Consider the following 14,921-nt stretch of genomic DNA (forward strand, 5'->3'; position numbering starts at 1 on the left):
AACTGTAGTGTTAAAAAAGAAAGAAGAAGTTTGTTCTGGTCAGAAGACCTTCAGGTAACGTGGGACACTGTGTGTACAGTATGTTACTAAAGAAACAATAATGTCAAGTGTGAGGGAGGTCCTGAATGGACTGATGTGACCAAAAAACAACGACGGTGCAGATCAGGGACAATGAGGAGAAAGAAACACAACAAATCATTTTAACCCAAAATACCTGTGCCCGCTCTGTAAGAGCTGCTGTGTCCAGAGACAGAATAGTGTCCCTGCATTTAGTGTGAAAATACCTACTCTCACTGTGGATGAACGGTCTGGGTCATGTGAAAGTAAAATGTGAAATGTATACATTTCTGTCTTAGACCTCCTGTCTCTGATCCAAAACAGCCTGGTCGTGTCCAGCTCCTTGGGTCCAGGAGAAATGTCCTAAAGTCTAAATGCAGCCTTCCGTCCTTTTTTTTTTTACATGAATCAGTACTCGCAGTACTGAAGTAACATTTACTTCAAGTGCTTTTTTTTACTCTTACTTGAGAAAATATTTGAGTGCCCTACTTTCTATTCCTTTTTGAGTAAAATGATTTTAAAGTAACGTTACTCTTACTTGAGTACATATTTTGGTCACTCTACCCACCTCTGCTCATTACTCAAATAGATAGAGGCTATAAGTTACTCGAGTACACGGAATGTACTCCGTTCCCAGGGCTCCGTTTGGCGCCCCCTGTCGCCCTCACTCCGCACTGCCCTCTCCGGTCCCGCGGCTGATGCGCCCTGTGATGCGCGCTGTGATGCGCGCTGTGAGCCTGTGACGGAGAGAGCTGTCCATGGCCGCGGCATCATGAAGACTCCCCTCCTGCCCTGGATTATCCTTCTCTCCGTGATGGACGCGCTGCTTCTGCTGTGGATGGTACCGACCGTTTACGCGCTGGAAGGTAACGCTTTTGGACGAAACAAAACGAGTGAATCCGCGGTGGAGAGGGAGAGGGGGGGTCGGGGTCTGGACTGGAGAGGAGACAGTACCGCTCCATCACTGAAGCAGGTGGCTGGGGGGACACTTTACCCTGAACTGCAAAGTCCGGACGGGCGCTTTTGTCCGCTTTTCTCGGGAGTTGGGGAGGCGAGCGTCGCTTTTACGCACGGGGACCGTCGTGGCGCGAGTGCAGCTCCGTTTAAGGCGCCGCTTTCACTTTTGGGTCGCCTGATATGCGCGTGGATTGACAGTTGTGGGGGTGAGGGGGGTGTTCAAGGCTCAGAAGTGCCTGGGGACGCTGCGTGTGCCCTGCCCTGTTTTTTTTGTTTTGTTTAGTTTTGTTTTACTGTCTGTGCGTCTGGGTTTGGCCAAAGGGGAACGCAGTATGAGGGAGAACCGAGAGCGTGTCATGGCAGCCCACTTTTTTGTCTGGAGATGGAGGCAGGAGAGGCGACGAATTACTTTTTCAAAACATCCATTGGCAGATTAACAAAAGGCATACGATTATGGAACGCGTTTGGTAATCCCACACATGCATAGGGGAGAGTGGGGTACAGTGAGACACTTTTTACTTTGGTGGTTATTGTGAAAACTGTATCACAGACAGACACCATTTTACTGTTCACACACATTTTGGGATGTTTACTACTTGTTTGCATCTTCAAAACTCGTCTGGAAAATATGGCTTTAAAAATGTTGGTCTGAAAAAGAAAAGTGTCTTTGTGGCTCATTGCACCCCTAGAGAGGGGGTCAGCCGAACCACATTTGAGTGTTTCCCAGATGATAATCCATATTCCTCTTTTCATTTGCACCATCTGTGGACTATGCAATTCTGTCTCGAAAAAGAAATGTTCTAGTTTGTTATGTTTCTTATGGACCAGAGGCGGCTTTTTACCCCGACACGAGGGGCAAATTGCCTCTGGCTCCACTCTCCCCTATATAACACCGTTCACTCTTGATTCCAAATGATTTTTGGGGAAGGTTTACCCAGGTGTAGCTCTGTTTCAGTTTAGATCCACTTGTTTAAGTAACATTGTCAGGGTTGGTTTTTGAGAGCATCCGAAGTGGACAGCTCTGCCAAGCAGTCAAAGTTTCTTTCTCATAAACTATCGTCTGTACTGGGTTGTTTTAGTGTTGAGGATATTTCACCTCCTGTCTCAAGTGGCTTCGTCAGCAACTAATGATAAGGCAAATGAACAAGCTGAAAATAACCATTTGGATTAAGGCAAGGAGCTGCAGGTGAAAAAGGGGAAAAACACTGTCCATCCAATTACAAAGCATTTGTATCAGTTTCATGAACTATCAGTGAAAGTAAGTGAGTAAGTGAGTGAGTGCTTTATTGTCATTGTACAAGCGTACAACAAAATCGTGTTCAGTGTCAGTCCTGAGCCGCTGCCACTGTGTGTCAACCTGACCTGCATGACCATGACCAAGAAACCTGGTTAGCTGCTCTCAGTCTCCTCTGACCCTCTGAAACGGTGCAGCGCCTCCTGGGTTTGTCCCTGTTTCAGAGCGTGGTGTCCTGCACTGGTCAGCTCCAGCTCCTCCTTCCTCTTCCTCCTGCACAGCTCCCTCCGCGCCACAACAGTCTTTCACCATCTCCTTGTTTGTTTGTCCTCTTTTTGTTTCCTGTAGCTCCTCTTGTGATGCCTCCCCTGTGCTGCAGGGGGGGCTCTTGGTGCCTCTTCAGTGTTTCAGAAGAAGAAATTTGTTGTTCTCAAAGCTTACCTTTAAAAAGCTGCTTTCTTCAGGACCATTTTAGACTCTCGAAATAAACAAATCCACCAAACCTCCACAAAAACACAGCAAAGATGTACAAAAGTATCCAGTAAAACAATGAGGAACAGAAAACACAAATGCAGTTCGTAGAAAAAGGTAAAAAAAAAATGGGGCTGTACCAGGAGAGAGGGAGGTCGCTTACTGTTTTCACATCGCCATGACCAGGCAAGTTCTGAAATGTTCCAATAAACTCTGTGAAGAATCAGGATATTACAAATATGTTAGAAAAGTTAGGAATGAGTTTGGACCAAACACATACATAGAGGCTTGTCTTATGTGCTCAAAGCTCAATCAATCTGTTAGGAAATAGATGTGTAAAAATCCGTGTGAAAAATCTTGTGTAAAAAAAAATGTTTTTGTGTGGAGTCTGTGAAGTGTGGAGTCTTATGGAGCGACTAAAGGTCAAATGATGAAAACGGCCCTAAAGTTTAGTCCCTTTGTCTGCACATGCGCCCTGTGTATATTTCTCCCACAAAGGAAATGACCATATTTGGATTCAAAATATGTCAATATTTGTGATTGAATATGTGTGGGAATCCGCTCGTTGCAGTGAGATGTTGTTGTTACTTCCTGGAAATCTCTGGCTCTGGCAAAACTCCATAAAATAAGCATGGTAAAGGAAGAGAACCTTTGTCTTACAATAGCAGTAATACAAATCTTTTTTAGGTGAAAAAGATTGGCTCAAAGTCAAAGTAGGGTGAATATGGGTAAAGTGGGACAATGGGTAAAGTGGGACACTTAACTTTAATCATGATTATTTTTTAATGTGTCATATTTTATTACTAAAAATACATACACACTGAATAATTAGAATGTGCAGGATAAGAAAATAATGGTTTTGTGGATATTAATTCACTTCATATGTGGTGGCAAACCGTAATCTACCACCAAGTAGTAAAAAGGCGAAGGTATGTCCAATGACATAGCATTTATGGATTTATGATCTTAAGGTTATAACTTTTTAAAACTAACAGACATGCAGATTTTGTTGATACATTATATAATGGAATGCATCTGCAAACAAAACATCTCAAAATCACATATTTATTCTTTATACTTTTATTTTTATAACAGATTTTATCACTGTCCCACTTTACCAATGTGCTATTGGTAAAGTGGGACAGCCTCATATTGGCAAAGTGGGACAGTATATTTTTGTGGAAAATCCTGGGTATTAGGTGTTTCTTGTATTCACACATCTTCAAATTAGATCAATTTAACTCTATATTTGTTGTTTTGATTAAGTTTTCTGATGATCACATTTCTGATTGAAGTTTTAACTGTAGCTCTTGTTCACTACGAACTGTTGATTGCCGTTTAGCAACATTTCAACATTAAGTTGTTATTTGAGGTTTCTAAGTTCTTTAATTGTAGATTTTTTTTTTTTTAATACCGGCTATATATATATATTTCTTTTCAAATCTTTAAAACATGCTTGTTCCTGTATACTTCACCATTTAAAGGCGGCCTGAGTTCACAGATTAACATGTGTTTTTTTGGGCATGTCCTTCAGATTATTCCTCACTCATTTATAAACAAAAACAAATCTGATGAAGGCACTTTACTGTATTATACTTCCATTGTTCTGTCACTTTTGTTTTTAGTGTATACCAAAGGTCCCGGTTAGTTATTCCACACTGTAACATGTCTGACAGCTCCTTCGCACCAACAGCACAGGCTGCACATCAGACACATGTCCATCATGGTCATGTGTCTCACACACCAGTTAGAATAACCATTAGAATGGTTATTATTATTCATAACCTCTTCACATATTCATAAAAGTAGTTGCTACAATAATATTAATTATTTTGAATACAAAAATTACCATGTTAATAGTGTCCCACTTTACCAATTACAAGTGTCCCACTTTACCAATAGCACCTCGAAAAATTTCTCATTGGACCAACCTGTGTTTGAGGCAAAATTATAGCTTCTGTGTTAAACATTTGACTTTTTTTCCTCCACTGGTGTAAAATAGACATCTAAAGCTTTTTAAAAAATATATAACATTGAAGACTTTGGCATTTAATTCCAAACAAAAAATGAGGTGGAAACTGAATTTTCAAAAAGTGTCCCACTTTACCCATATTCACCCTACATATGTTTTGTTCAGTTTTTTTAAATCAATTCTGGCACTAAGGTGAAAGTATCAGTTAACATCACGGCTCTAGATCAGGCATGGGCAAACTAAGGCTGGATTCGGCCTGCCTAGCCCCTCAGTCCAGCCCTCTAAACATGACCAGTTCTGATATACATTGCCTATTAAAGGTATATTTCAGGATTTTTGACATAGGGCCTCATTTCCTAGTTATCCAGAGTGTTGCTGATATCTGGAGATATTCTTTTTTGTAATTTATGCAGTTCTTCTGTTTGAAGAGTAACGTGGCGCTAGGCTAATGCAAAGCTAGCACATTTCTACGATATCAGCTAGCCTGCATTAAAAACAGTCTGACCCGCTCCACAGAGCACCTGAGGCAAATCACTTATAACACCAGACTAACCATATAAATGTCTGTGTCCATAGAGTATTTTTTGGAATATAACTGACCTTGCATCACATGAAAGATCTTGAAAGATTTTGAGGGACTATTTTCAAGCAGATCACTCCGCCGCTGCATAGCTTATACAACCAAGAAGCTGATGCTGCTCAAATATAAGTTATTTTAGATGCAAAATGGTTAAAATGACTCTATGGACACAGACATTTATATGGTTAGTCTGGTGTTATAAGTGATTTGCCTCAGGTGCACTGTGGAGCGGGTCACACTGTTTTTAATGCAGTCTAGCTGATATCGTAAAAATGCGCTAGCCTTGCATTTGCCTAGTGCCACGAAACTCTTCAAACAGAAGAACTGCATAAATTACAAAAAAAATATCTCCAGAAATTAGCAAAACTCTGGATAACTAGGAAATGACGCCCTATGTTAAAATCCTGAAATATCCCTTTAAGGGGGAAAAACACCACTGTTTCCAAAGTGGCCCCCTCATCTGCTCTAGATTCTTCCTTCTGCCTCCAGTGTGTTCAAACGGTTTGGTCGTGTTTCCTTAAAGGAATAGGCCACCGTTTTTACATACTGAGATATGCTCTTACCTCACTTTAGCCGAGTTAATATATCCCTGTCTGGTCTTTGTCCGTGCGCTCTGTCACGCAAACGGAGCACATACGCAGCCTCTCCCACATGTCACATAGCTCCAAAATAGCTCACGATAGAAGCTACCAAGCTCTTCCACGTGTTCCCTATTTAAATAAAGTTACGTGAAGTGTTTTCATGCGAAGTATATTTACACAGAAATGTAGCATGTCGATTTTATAAGCAAATAAAAAGGGGGACTTCCGTCAATAACCTTTAGGAGTTACTGCGCGGACGTTTTGCTCCTCGTATCATTACGCCTCACAATATAGTCCCCCTTTTTATCTGCTTATAAAATCGACACGTTACATTTCTGTGTAAGTATACTTCGCATGAAAACACTTCACTTAAAGGGGGGGTATTATGCAAAAATGACTTTTTCAAGCTTTACATCATGTTATTAAGTCATTCCCTCATTAAAACCATGCCTGAAGTGTTGCCTGGGCACATTCACGTATTTTCGAGTAATCTGTAGAAACTCTGATGGCGGCCATTTTAGGGATAAAACGCCTGATTCCTTCAGGAAACGCCCTCGACCTCCAGGATACGCCTCCGACCTTTCGTCACCAGCCGAGTAACCAACCACTGCCCCTCAGCAGAACCCCCTCCCCGCAGTGTCTAGCCCTAAGATGTAAACAGAGTCATCATGGAGGATTAGCTTCATGTGTTGTGAACCGGAGCCACAGCAGACTTTTACAAAAACACACATCAGTGTTTCTGTTACCGAAACACCCAGGATTAAAACCGGTGACAAGAACGCTTATTTCAGTGTCTGGTTCTGCGCTGGGCCTTGATGATGCACAGAGCCTCCGGAGAAAGCTAATGCTAAGCTAAACCTCGAGTCATCACGTGAAAACGAGAAATATGCACAAATAAAGTCAATAAAACCACCACACACATAAAGAACCGTTTAACAATGATCACACACGGAGCCTGGCTTGTTGATTTGGAAGTTTATTGCTCACATTTCATCTACAATGGGTCATAGACGAGTGGCTTTCTCCCGGAGCTAACAAGCTAGCCGCGACAAGCTAACGGGAAAATTCACTGAATACAAGCAGCATATTATGCATTGAAAACGTCACTAAAACAGGCAACTGCTTGAAGCAGCCTTTATGGTGATCACACACGGAGCCTGGCTTGTTGAGTTTGTAGTTTATTGCTCACATTTCATCTACAGTGAGTCGTGGCCGAGTGGTTTTCTCCCGGAGCTAAGGCACTATTAGCCGCGACAGGCTAACAACCTTCACCTTCACAACATTCATTGAAAACAGGCAGCATACTGTGCACAAATAACGTCAATAAAGCAGCAACTACTCGAAGCAGCCTTTACGATTATTACACAATGAGCCTGGCTTTACACATTTATGGTTTATTGCAGACTTTTCATCAACAATGAGCTGTAGTCGATTATAACAAGCTAACGGGTAACCTCGAAAAACCATTGTCCACCTGCGGAGATAATGTCCGTCTTTTGAATCGTATGGGCTCCTGCAGATCCTGGTGTCGTCCATGGGGGTATAGTTAGAGATCCATAGGGCATGGCAGATGCAAAGAGATAGCCTCCAAACAGCAGTTATTTGTCAGGCAAGAGCCCCTTCCAAGCGTCCGGTGTGGAAGGTTCGTCTCCAAATAATATCCTGTGTGGCCATTGTTCACAAAGTGATAAACAGTAGCTCCTTTCCAACAATAAAAATTAAAATGCACCGATCGTAGTTTCAATACTTGAGACAACGAGCGCAGTGTTGTTGTGATGCCACAGACAGCGTGTGGAGGGGGCGTGTCGGAAAGGGTCAGAGGTTCTTAAAGAGACAGAGGCCTATTTCAAGTCATCCGCTACCGCCATTTTGAAAGAGCAATTTTATACAAGGTAGTTATTCTAATTTACTGCATTGACAGACCAACAGAAGGTTTCGTCATGATTGTAGTGTGCTATAGACTGGTGCTATGTGGCTGAAAAAAGCATAATACCCCCTCTTTAACTTTATTTAATTAGGGAACACGTGGAAGAGCTTGGTAGCTTCTATCGTGAGCTTTTTTGGAGCTATGTGACATGTGGGAGAGGCTGCGTATGTGCTCCGTTTGCGTGACAGAGCGCACGGACAAAGACCAGACGGGGATATATTAACTCGGCTAAAGTGAGGTAAGAGCATATCTCAGTATGTAGAAACGGTGGCCTATTCCTTTAAGGATTCAGGTCACGAGTGAGGATGGCAGGGGTCAGAATCTTGATTTTAAAATGGTTGCCTCTTTTTTTGTAATGTTTGTAATCTAAACAAGTGAGAAGGGTCTGAACGCAGACGATGTGTTGATATGATATGATATGATGTGACCTAGCCGGTGTAAATATTAGGAGTGGCCGCTGGTTGGTGGCTGCGCTGACAGTTTGATGGCTGTCGTGTGTCGTGTGTGAGTACGTCCCTTCTCAAGATCACTGTCATAGAAATGCTAGATATCTAACCTTTAAGTTCAAGAAATTGATACAAATGCTTTCAATCCGATGCACAATATTATTTCCACAGTTTACAATAAAGGAGGACTAAACAAATTTCATTCCGCTAAAACAATCAGGTCTAGGGCCTTTAACATGCTGTTTAGTGACCATTGAGTGTGTATCTGGCATCACAAAAAGCAGAAACTGCATTTGAGTTAGCGATACTTTTAGACGCTAATTTGAGTCTTAAGTAAAATCTCCGGAGGTCTGTACATTCATTAAGGATTTCTCTTGAGGCTCTGACCTAAATGTGGTGGATGGGTTGACAACAGCTGAAAACATCTGGATTGTTCATAATTTGCAATGTTTGGTGGCTAAAGCTAACGGCTATAGAGGCTATGCAGATTCTATTTCTATTTAAATCTAAATAGAAGTAGAGATATCCACTCAATATTCTCATGACATCACACGCATAAGCTCTATAGGAAAAAAAAATCATTGATCAGGCGAACAGACTCTGAAAAGTCTAGCTGACTTGCTAACTCTCCGCATACGTTATCGAACGCCGCTTCTCCTTTTATTTCTGTGGTTGCAGACGTTGTGTCTTTGAGGTCAAAATGGTGCATTCCAGGAAACTGGTATTACGCCAGCTGAATAAACACATACGGCTAATGCTACAACAGTTAGCTCATAAGATGCTAATGCTACATAAATGTTTTTCCACAAACATGTCATTTAAAGGAACAGGCCACCGTTTTTACATACTCTTCTTACCTTAGCTTAGACGAGTTCATTTGTACCTGTCTGGTCTTCACGCTAGTTCGGCGTCCGCACAGTGAAGTGAAGATATTACTGCACGGTTGTCGAACTACTCCTGGTATTATTACGCCTTACAATATAGTTCCCCTTTTTATCCGCTTAGAAAATCCACATTGTTTAATTTTGTGTAATTTTACGTTATAGTTTAACACTTCATGCAACCATATTTAAATAGGGAAAATGCTTGGTAGCTTCTATCTTTTTTTTATTTTTTATATATATATATTTAGAGGCTAAATGCTAACACCCTCTGTGCTGTGTTTACGTGGCTGAGGGCATGCATGAAGACCAGGCAGGTACACATGAACTCGTCTAAACTCAAGTAAGAACATGTCTCAGTATGTAAAAACGGTGGCCTGTTCCTTTAAAACATGCTACATACATACATACGTACATACTATACTGAAGGCTATGACCAAAAGTAATGTTCACTTCACTGGTGCAGTGGTTTTGTTAAAGTTTTATCATTAGCTGCACTCCTCCACTGGGGGGCGCTCCATTACTGTCTTCATCTCGTACTTGAACTTGGAGCAGTCTGGACATTTCCGAGTTGTAACTATGAATTCGGGCAGAGTTCCAGGGCAGAGTTCCAAGTGGGATGTTGAAAATTGACCATCTGCCTGGAACGTAGAATTAAAAAAACATGTTCTTTCAAAATCAAGCAGCTCTACTGAGGCACTTCCTGGTTTCAGTGGCTTATGTTGTGCTTTTTTACATGGATCAGTGAGTTGACGTCATCAAACATGCATGAATGAAGAAAAACACAGCTCCAGGTCTGTTGTTGATAAGGGGATGACATTAAAACGTGGTTCAAAACGCAACAATGATATTTAGTCCTGTCTGGAATCAGTGGCTGATTCAAACAGATAAAGAAGGTGGTCCTGGGTTCGATTCCAAAGCCTTTGAACTGAAAATGTATATTGATCAATATAAGGAAAAATTTCCAAATTTTATGTTTTCATTTTTATTTATTTATTTGTCTCAACTTCGGATAATTTCTGAGCCTATTCACATGAAACAGGGCAAATGAACAAAGGGAGAACATTTGTCCCTACCCTGTTCCCAGACTACACTGCGGCGCCGGCGTGATGTCACATATCTATTTTTAGTAACCACACAGAACACTATATTGACAGCCACACTTTTGCCTCAGGGCAGTTGTGGCCACAGTGTGATGGGGGAGGAGAAGCTGGTGTCTGGGAAAGACTGATAAAATCTCTATAAACAACATTATTATTATTATTATTATTATTATTATTATTATTATTATTATTATTATTATTATTATTATTATTATTGAATGTAAATGTAGGGCTTGAAAATGACAATAAAGATTAGTTCTAAATGGACCTAATCACATCTCAGACAACACACTTTTTTTTACATTGGGCTTCAATAATAATGAGGCAGCAAAGAAATTTGCAAAAAGTAAATTTCTTAAATATTGATATGTCATCTGGCCCCTGTCCATCTTAAATTTTAGTCTACATCTGCAACATATGTGTGAAATGTAGCGGCTGTGTCTGACCCACTTGGTAGTCCGCCTGGCTGGGAGTGAGGCAGGAGATTTTTGAGGGACATTCATGACCCACTTCTGTCAGGGGCAGGAGCATCTGCAACGCACTCTTCAGTTTGAGATGCTTCTACCTTTCTGTTGTGGAACTAGCACAACAAATACAATTCTACCAGAATATAATACACAACATTAAAACGCTGATGTTCAGTGGCAGCATGAATGCCGTGGTAAAACAGGAGTAATAGTATAGATTTTGGGTTCTTCTTATTCTCATTATCAAAATGTCAGACTGAACCTAGAGGTCTATTTAATGCGATCGCTGCAGACGAACAGGGAAACGTTTTAAATTTAGGGATATCAATTTGAAACTTTTGACATAAATGTGAGGAAAAATTGCATTGCAAGTTTTCTGTAATTTTATGTTTTCGTATAAAATGATTAAGCCAGGTGTAAATGTATTGTTTTTGTTGACATATTATGTTACAGACTTTTTCAGAGGGGATTTTGGATTTAAAATAAGCTGCTTTTAGTAGAAAAATGTGTAAAAATTAAATTTGGCCTTGCTCATCGGCAAGGCAAGGCAACTTTATTTATACCGTGCATTTCGTACACAGGGCAACTCAATGCAGGTTGAAATGTAAAAAATCAACATTGACAGTTGAAAACACAAAACATTGAACCAGTGCAATAATTAAACATGTTATTGTCATGATTATTGTTTTGTGTCTATGCGTCATCTCTATGTGAAGAGACCAATATGCCTAAAACTGCCAAAACCTGTTAATTGCACACACAAAAAAAGAGTTTTACCTGTAGTGTCTCCGCTTAAAGGGGCTATACAGAGTTTAAACATGGTCTACGCTCAGCCCTGACTTAGTCTGAATAATACAGCTCATTTTCAGAACATTTTATAGCGCGACCAAACAGAACCGCTAATGTTACCGACTTCTTATCGCTGACTTTGTCCGGACGGTCTCGACACGCGCGGCGCTGACGTCCTCGCCCTGTCGGCCCTTTCGTTTCCATTCAACTTATGAATCCAGTCATGTCGCGCTGGCTCGTTCATAAAGTTATCGAATTGACTTTGTTTAAACACGGGGACAGCACAGCTGCCCTTCTGTGATCAGGAGCCCGTTAGAGCTGCCGCGGCTCGAGAGGCAGAGGAGGAAAGAAGCGCATTTTGAAGTTGTTGAGCATTAAAACTGTAATTCCAGCACATGTTGGCTTAGTAAGGCAAATATCTAAGAACAATAAAAGAAATAATACTTAATATTGGGGAGAAAGAAAACAGGGCGTGAGAAGGGCACAGGGCAAAGGGGCAGGTGCTTGAGCACCACCTGGGCTCTATCTGTGCACGTCCCTGCTGTCACTCAAAAACACTGCACATGTTTACTATAGACACTGCAGTTACGCGTAAGACCTGAGGTGGCAGTAGTGAGTATAAAAGTGCCCAGCTTGCATCTAGTCCCTTTAACTCTGCCCGCTCCTGAGGGAAGAGGTTAGGATTGTCATAACTACCTACTTTCAGCCCTTTCTGCAGAGGGACTCCCATCAGCCCTGGGTCTCTGCACGTTTCCATCTGCTCCTGACCGCTCATTTGGACACTGCATTTGCTTGGACATCATATTGGTTATTTGTTTCACTGTTTGTTTCACTGTTTGGTGCATTCTTGTTGTGAAATTGGGTTTCATGACAAAAACTTGATTTGATTATACTCGTGCTTGAGCTGGGCTGGTGAAGAGCTATGGCTGTCCTGACCCCTCCCCCAGGACTGGCTATAGACCTTTAGTTTGTGTTTTGTTTTACCAATCTGACGTTTTGACTCTAAGAAGAAGCTTCTGATGATCAACTCAACCCAGTTCACTTGACCATCTTTGAAAATCTCTACTACAATGGATAATCACTGGACCACTGAGAGCCACACAGAGAGTTAGTGCCATACTTAGCAGCAGACTGACGGTCTTGTTAATAGAGTGTGTTAAATCCATAACCTAAAAACCTAATTAGTACGCACAGATGGTTTCACTGTTACACACCATTTATCAGCTGCTAAATCAGTGATTTACAACCTTTTACGTCTCGCAGGGAAGCGATCAACTTTTACAACATATTCACTTTTAGATATCTTTCCAGTAAAATAATATGGGCCTATTAATGTACGGTGATATTCAAAAAGTGCTCAGTTTGATCTTTATTAACCTAATTCCAAGTACTCCCTTCTAAGTCCCCAGGTTGTGGACTAGATAAACAACGCTTTATGCTCGACCCATATAAATCATAGAAACGCCTTTACCTATCTGTGCCTGTTCCTGCAAATGCGTACTTCATGTGTTTGCCAATGCTTCTCAGGCCTGTTTTAATTGAGTGTTATATCCCCATGCAAATGAATGGAGAAGCCAGGCCTGTATTAACGGAACAGGGATAGGTCCTTACCTGAGCTTGGACGTGTTGATACGTACTTGTCTGGTCTTTGTGTGTGCGCTTGGAAGAGCTTGGTCGCTTCCAACTTCACCCCCGTTTGGAGCTATAGGAATACTGGGACAGGCCAAATGCTAACAACATCTTTGGTCGTTTTGCGTGACTGAGCGCACGCACAAAGACCAGACAGTGAAGCATCAACTCGTCTAAGCTCATGTAAGAACATATCTTAGTATGTAAAAACGGTGGCCTGTTCCTTTAAGTACATTTCCGTTTCATGACATTAATATTAAAAAGGTTTCCTAACACTTTAGAAGATGATGTTTAGTGGCCATTGGTTGTGTTTCTGACTGCCAAAAAAGTAAAAATGCAATGGAAAATGATTTAGCATTTAGCTCAGATGCCACTTTAATACGCTAATTCATATCTAAAGTAGCATCTCCAAAGGTCAGTTCATTCAGTGATGATTTCTAACGAGGCTTTGACCTAAATGCGACTCAACACTTGTGTCTAGAGGCAGCAGTTGCTCCGATTAGCATTCGCACAAACCCAAACATTTTGTCTTTTGTTTCCTGCATATCATCCCTTTCTGCGCTCAATGCCGGCCCATGAAGGTTCTTAGAGATTTAAAGTTCAGACACTTTCACCAAACATTCTCTGAACTTCCGTCTTTGTCACAGACTAGCATGTTTGCTGGTTGACATTGTTGACAATTTTTTCAATTTGAATCACTTCCTTTTCGTGAAAGCAGCAGGCGTTATATGTTATTATAGTTATGGGCCCAGGCGCGATACTAGCGGACGGTGGCAAAGGTTGGTGTTTAGCGGAGATGACTATGAACCTTTTGGTTAATAAAATTACTCGGCCATTTACGTATCATGGGCATGAAGGATACTATACTTTCAACCACCAATCCCAATGCCATCAAAAATGCTGATTGCTATGCAGAACTTATACAATTCCTCGACGATAAAAGCCTATCCCTGATCATGCGGGATGCAGCTGATGATGGCAGAAAAGCCCTGAAGATTTTACGAGATCACTACGCCAGTCAAGGTAAACCCAGGATCATCGCGTTGTAACCTACATCCCTGCAAAAGAGACCAGCTGAACCAATGACGGACTACATTATTCGTGCAGAGAAAGCAGTAACTTCCTTGAAAAATGCAAAAGAAGTCATTAGCGATGGCCTCATTATCGTTATGATTTTAAAGGGACTTCCAGAAACGTACAAACCTTTCGCCATTCACACTCAAAGCAAAGAAGACATAACATTCACGCAGTTTAAGAGTAACCTACGAAGCTATGAAGAGACTGAGAGATTCGAAGATAAAAATAACCCGAAAGCAGACAATGTGATGAAAGTTGACCTTAAAACAGTCACATGTTACGGATATGGGAACAAAGTGGCGTACTTATCACAGAAGTTCTACGCACAGTGACGGGACATACAGAAGGAAAAATAAACACAAAAAAGAAGAACAAACCTTTGTGTTTAGAGTCAGCCACAGACTTTAACCAACTGACATAATGGATGAAAGATGAATGGTTGATTGTGGAGCTACCTCACACATTATAACAGAGAAAAGTAAGTTTACGCACTTTGACAAGACCTTTGACCCAAGAAAACACTTCATGGAACCCAGAGCATACTCTCAGTGAAGGCAGCAACAGCAAATGGAGCCCAGGTGATCTTCAAGGACACAATGAACATCATCCACAAAGAGTGAATGTGAGTGATGTGCTAAAATTACCTGAAGTTGTGGATGAAAATCTCAGGAAATACAAAACTAGAATGTGAAGTATGTAGTGAAGGGAAATTCACAAACCGCAGAAACAGAAAAAGTGACCCAAAAGCCA

The 14,921-nt window shown here is 41.2% G+C and overlaps 1 protein-coding gene across 2 annotated transcripts in view; it reads left to right on the top strand.

The window, feature by feature from the left end:
- Nucleotides 1-759: 759 nt before the first annotated feature.
- LOC306964103 (ephrin type-B receptor 2-like) overlaps nucleotides 760-14,921 on the top strand; it is a 45,606-nt gene continuing 31,444 nt past the window's right edge. Inside the window, exon 1 of one of the 2 annotated variants that reach the window (XM_079558000.1) lies at nucleotides 760-923. In XM_079558000.1, coding sequence (XP_079414126.1) covers nucleotides 830-923 — 94 coding nt within the window. In that variant the 5' untranslated portion in view covers nucleotides 760-829. The remainder of the gene's footprint in view (nucleotides 924-14,921) is intronic. The other variant, XM_079557999.1, reaches the window with a different exon arrangement.

This window comes from Gobius niger (genome assembly GCF_951799975.1).
Source record: "Gobius niger genome assembly, chromosome: 6".
Classification (NCBI taxonomy): Eukaryota; Metazoa; Chordata; class Actinopteri; order Gobiiformes; family Gobiidae; genus Gobius; species Gobius niger.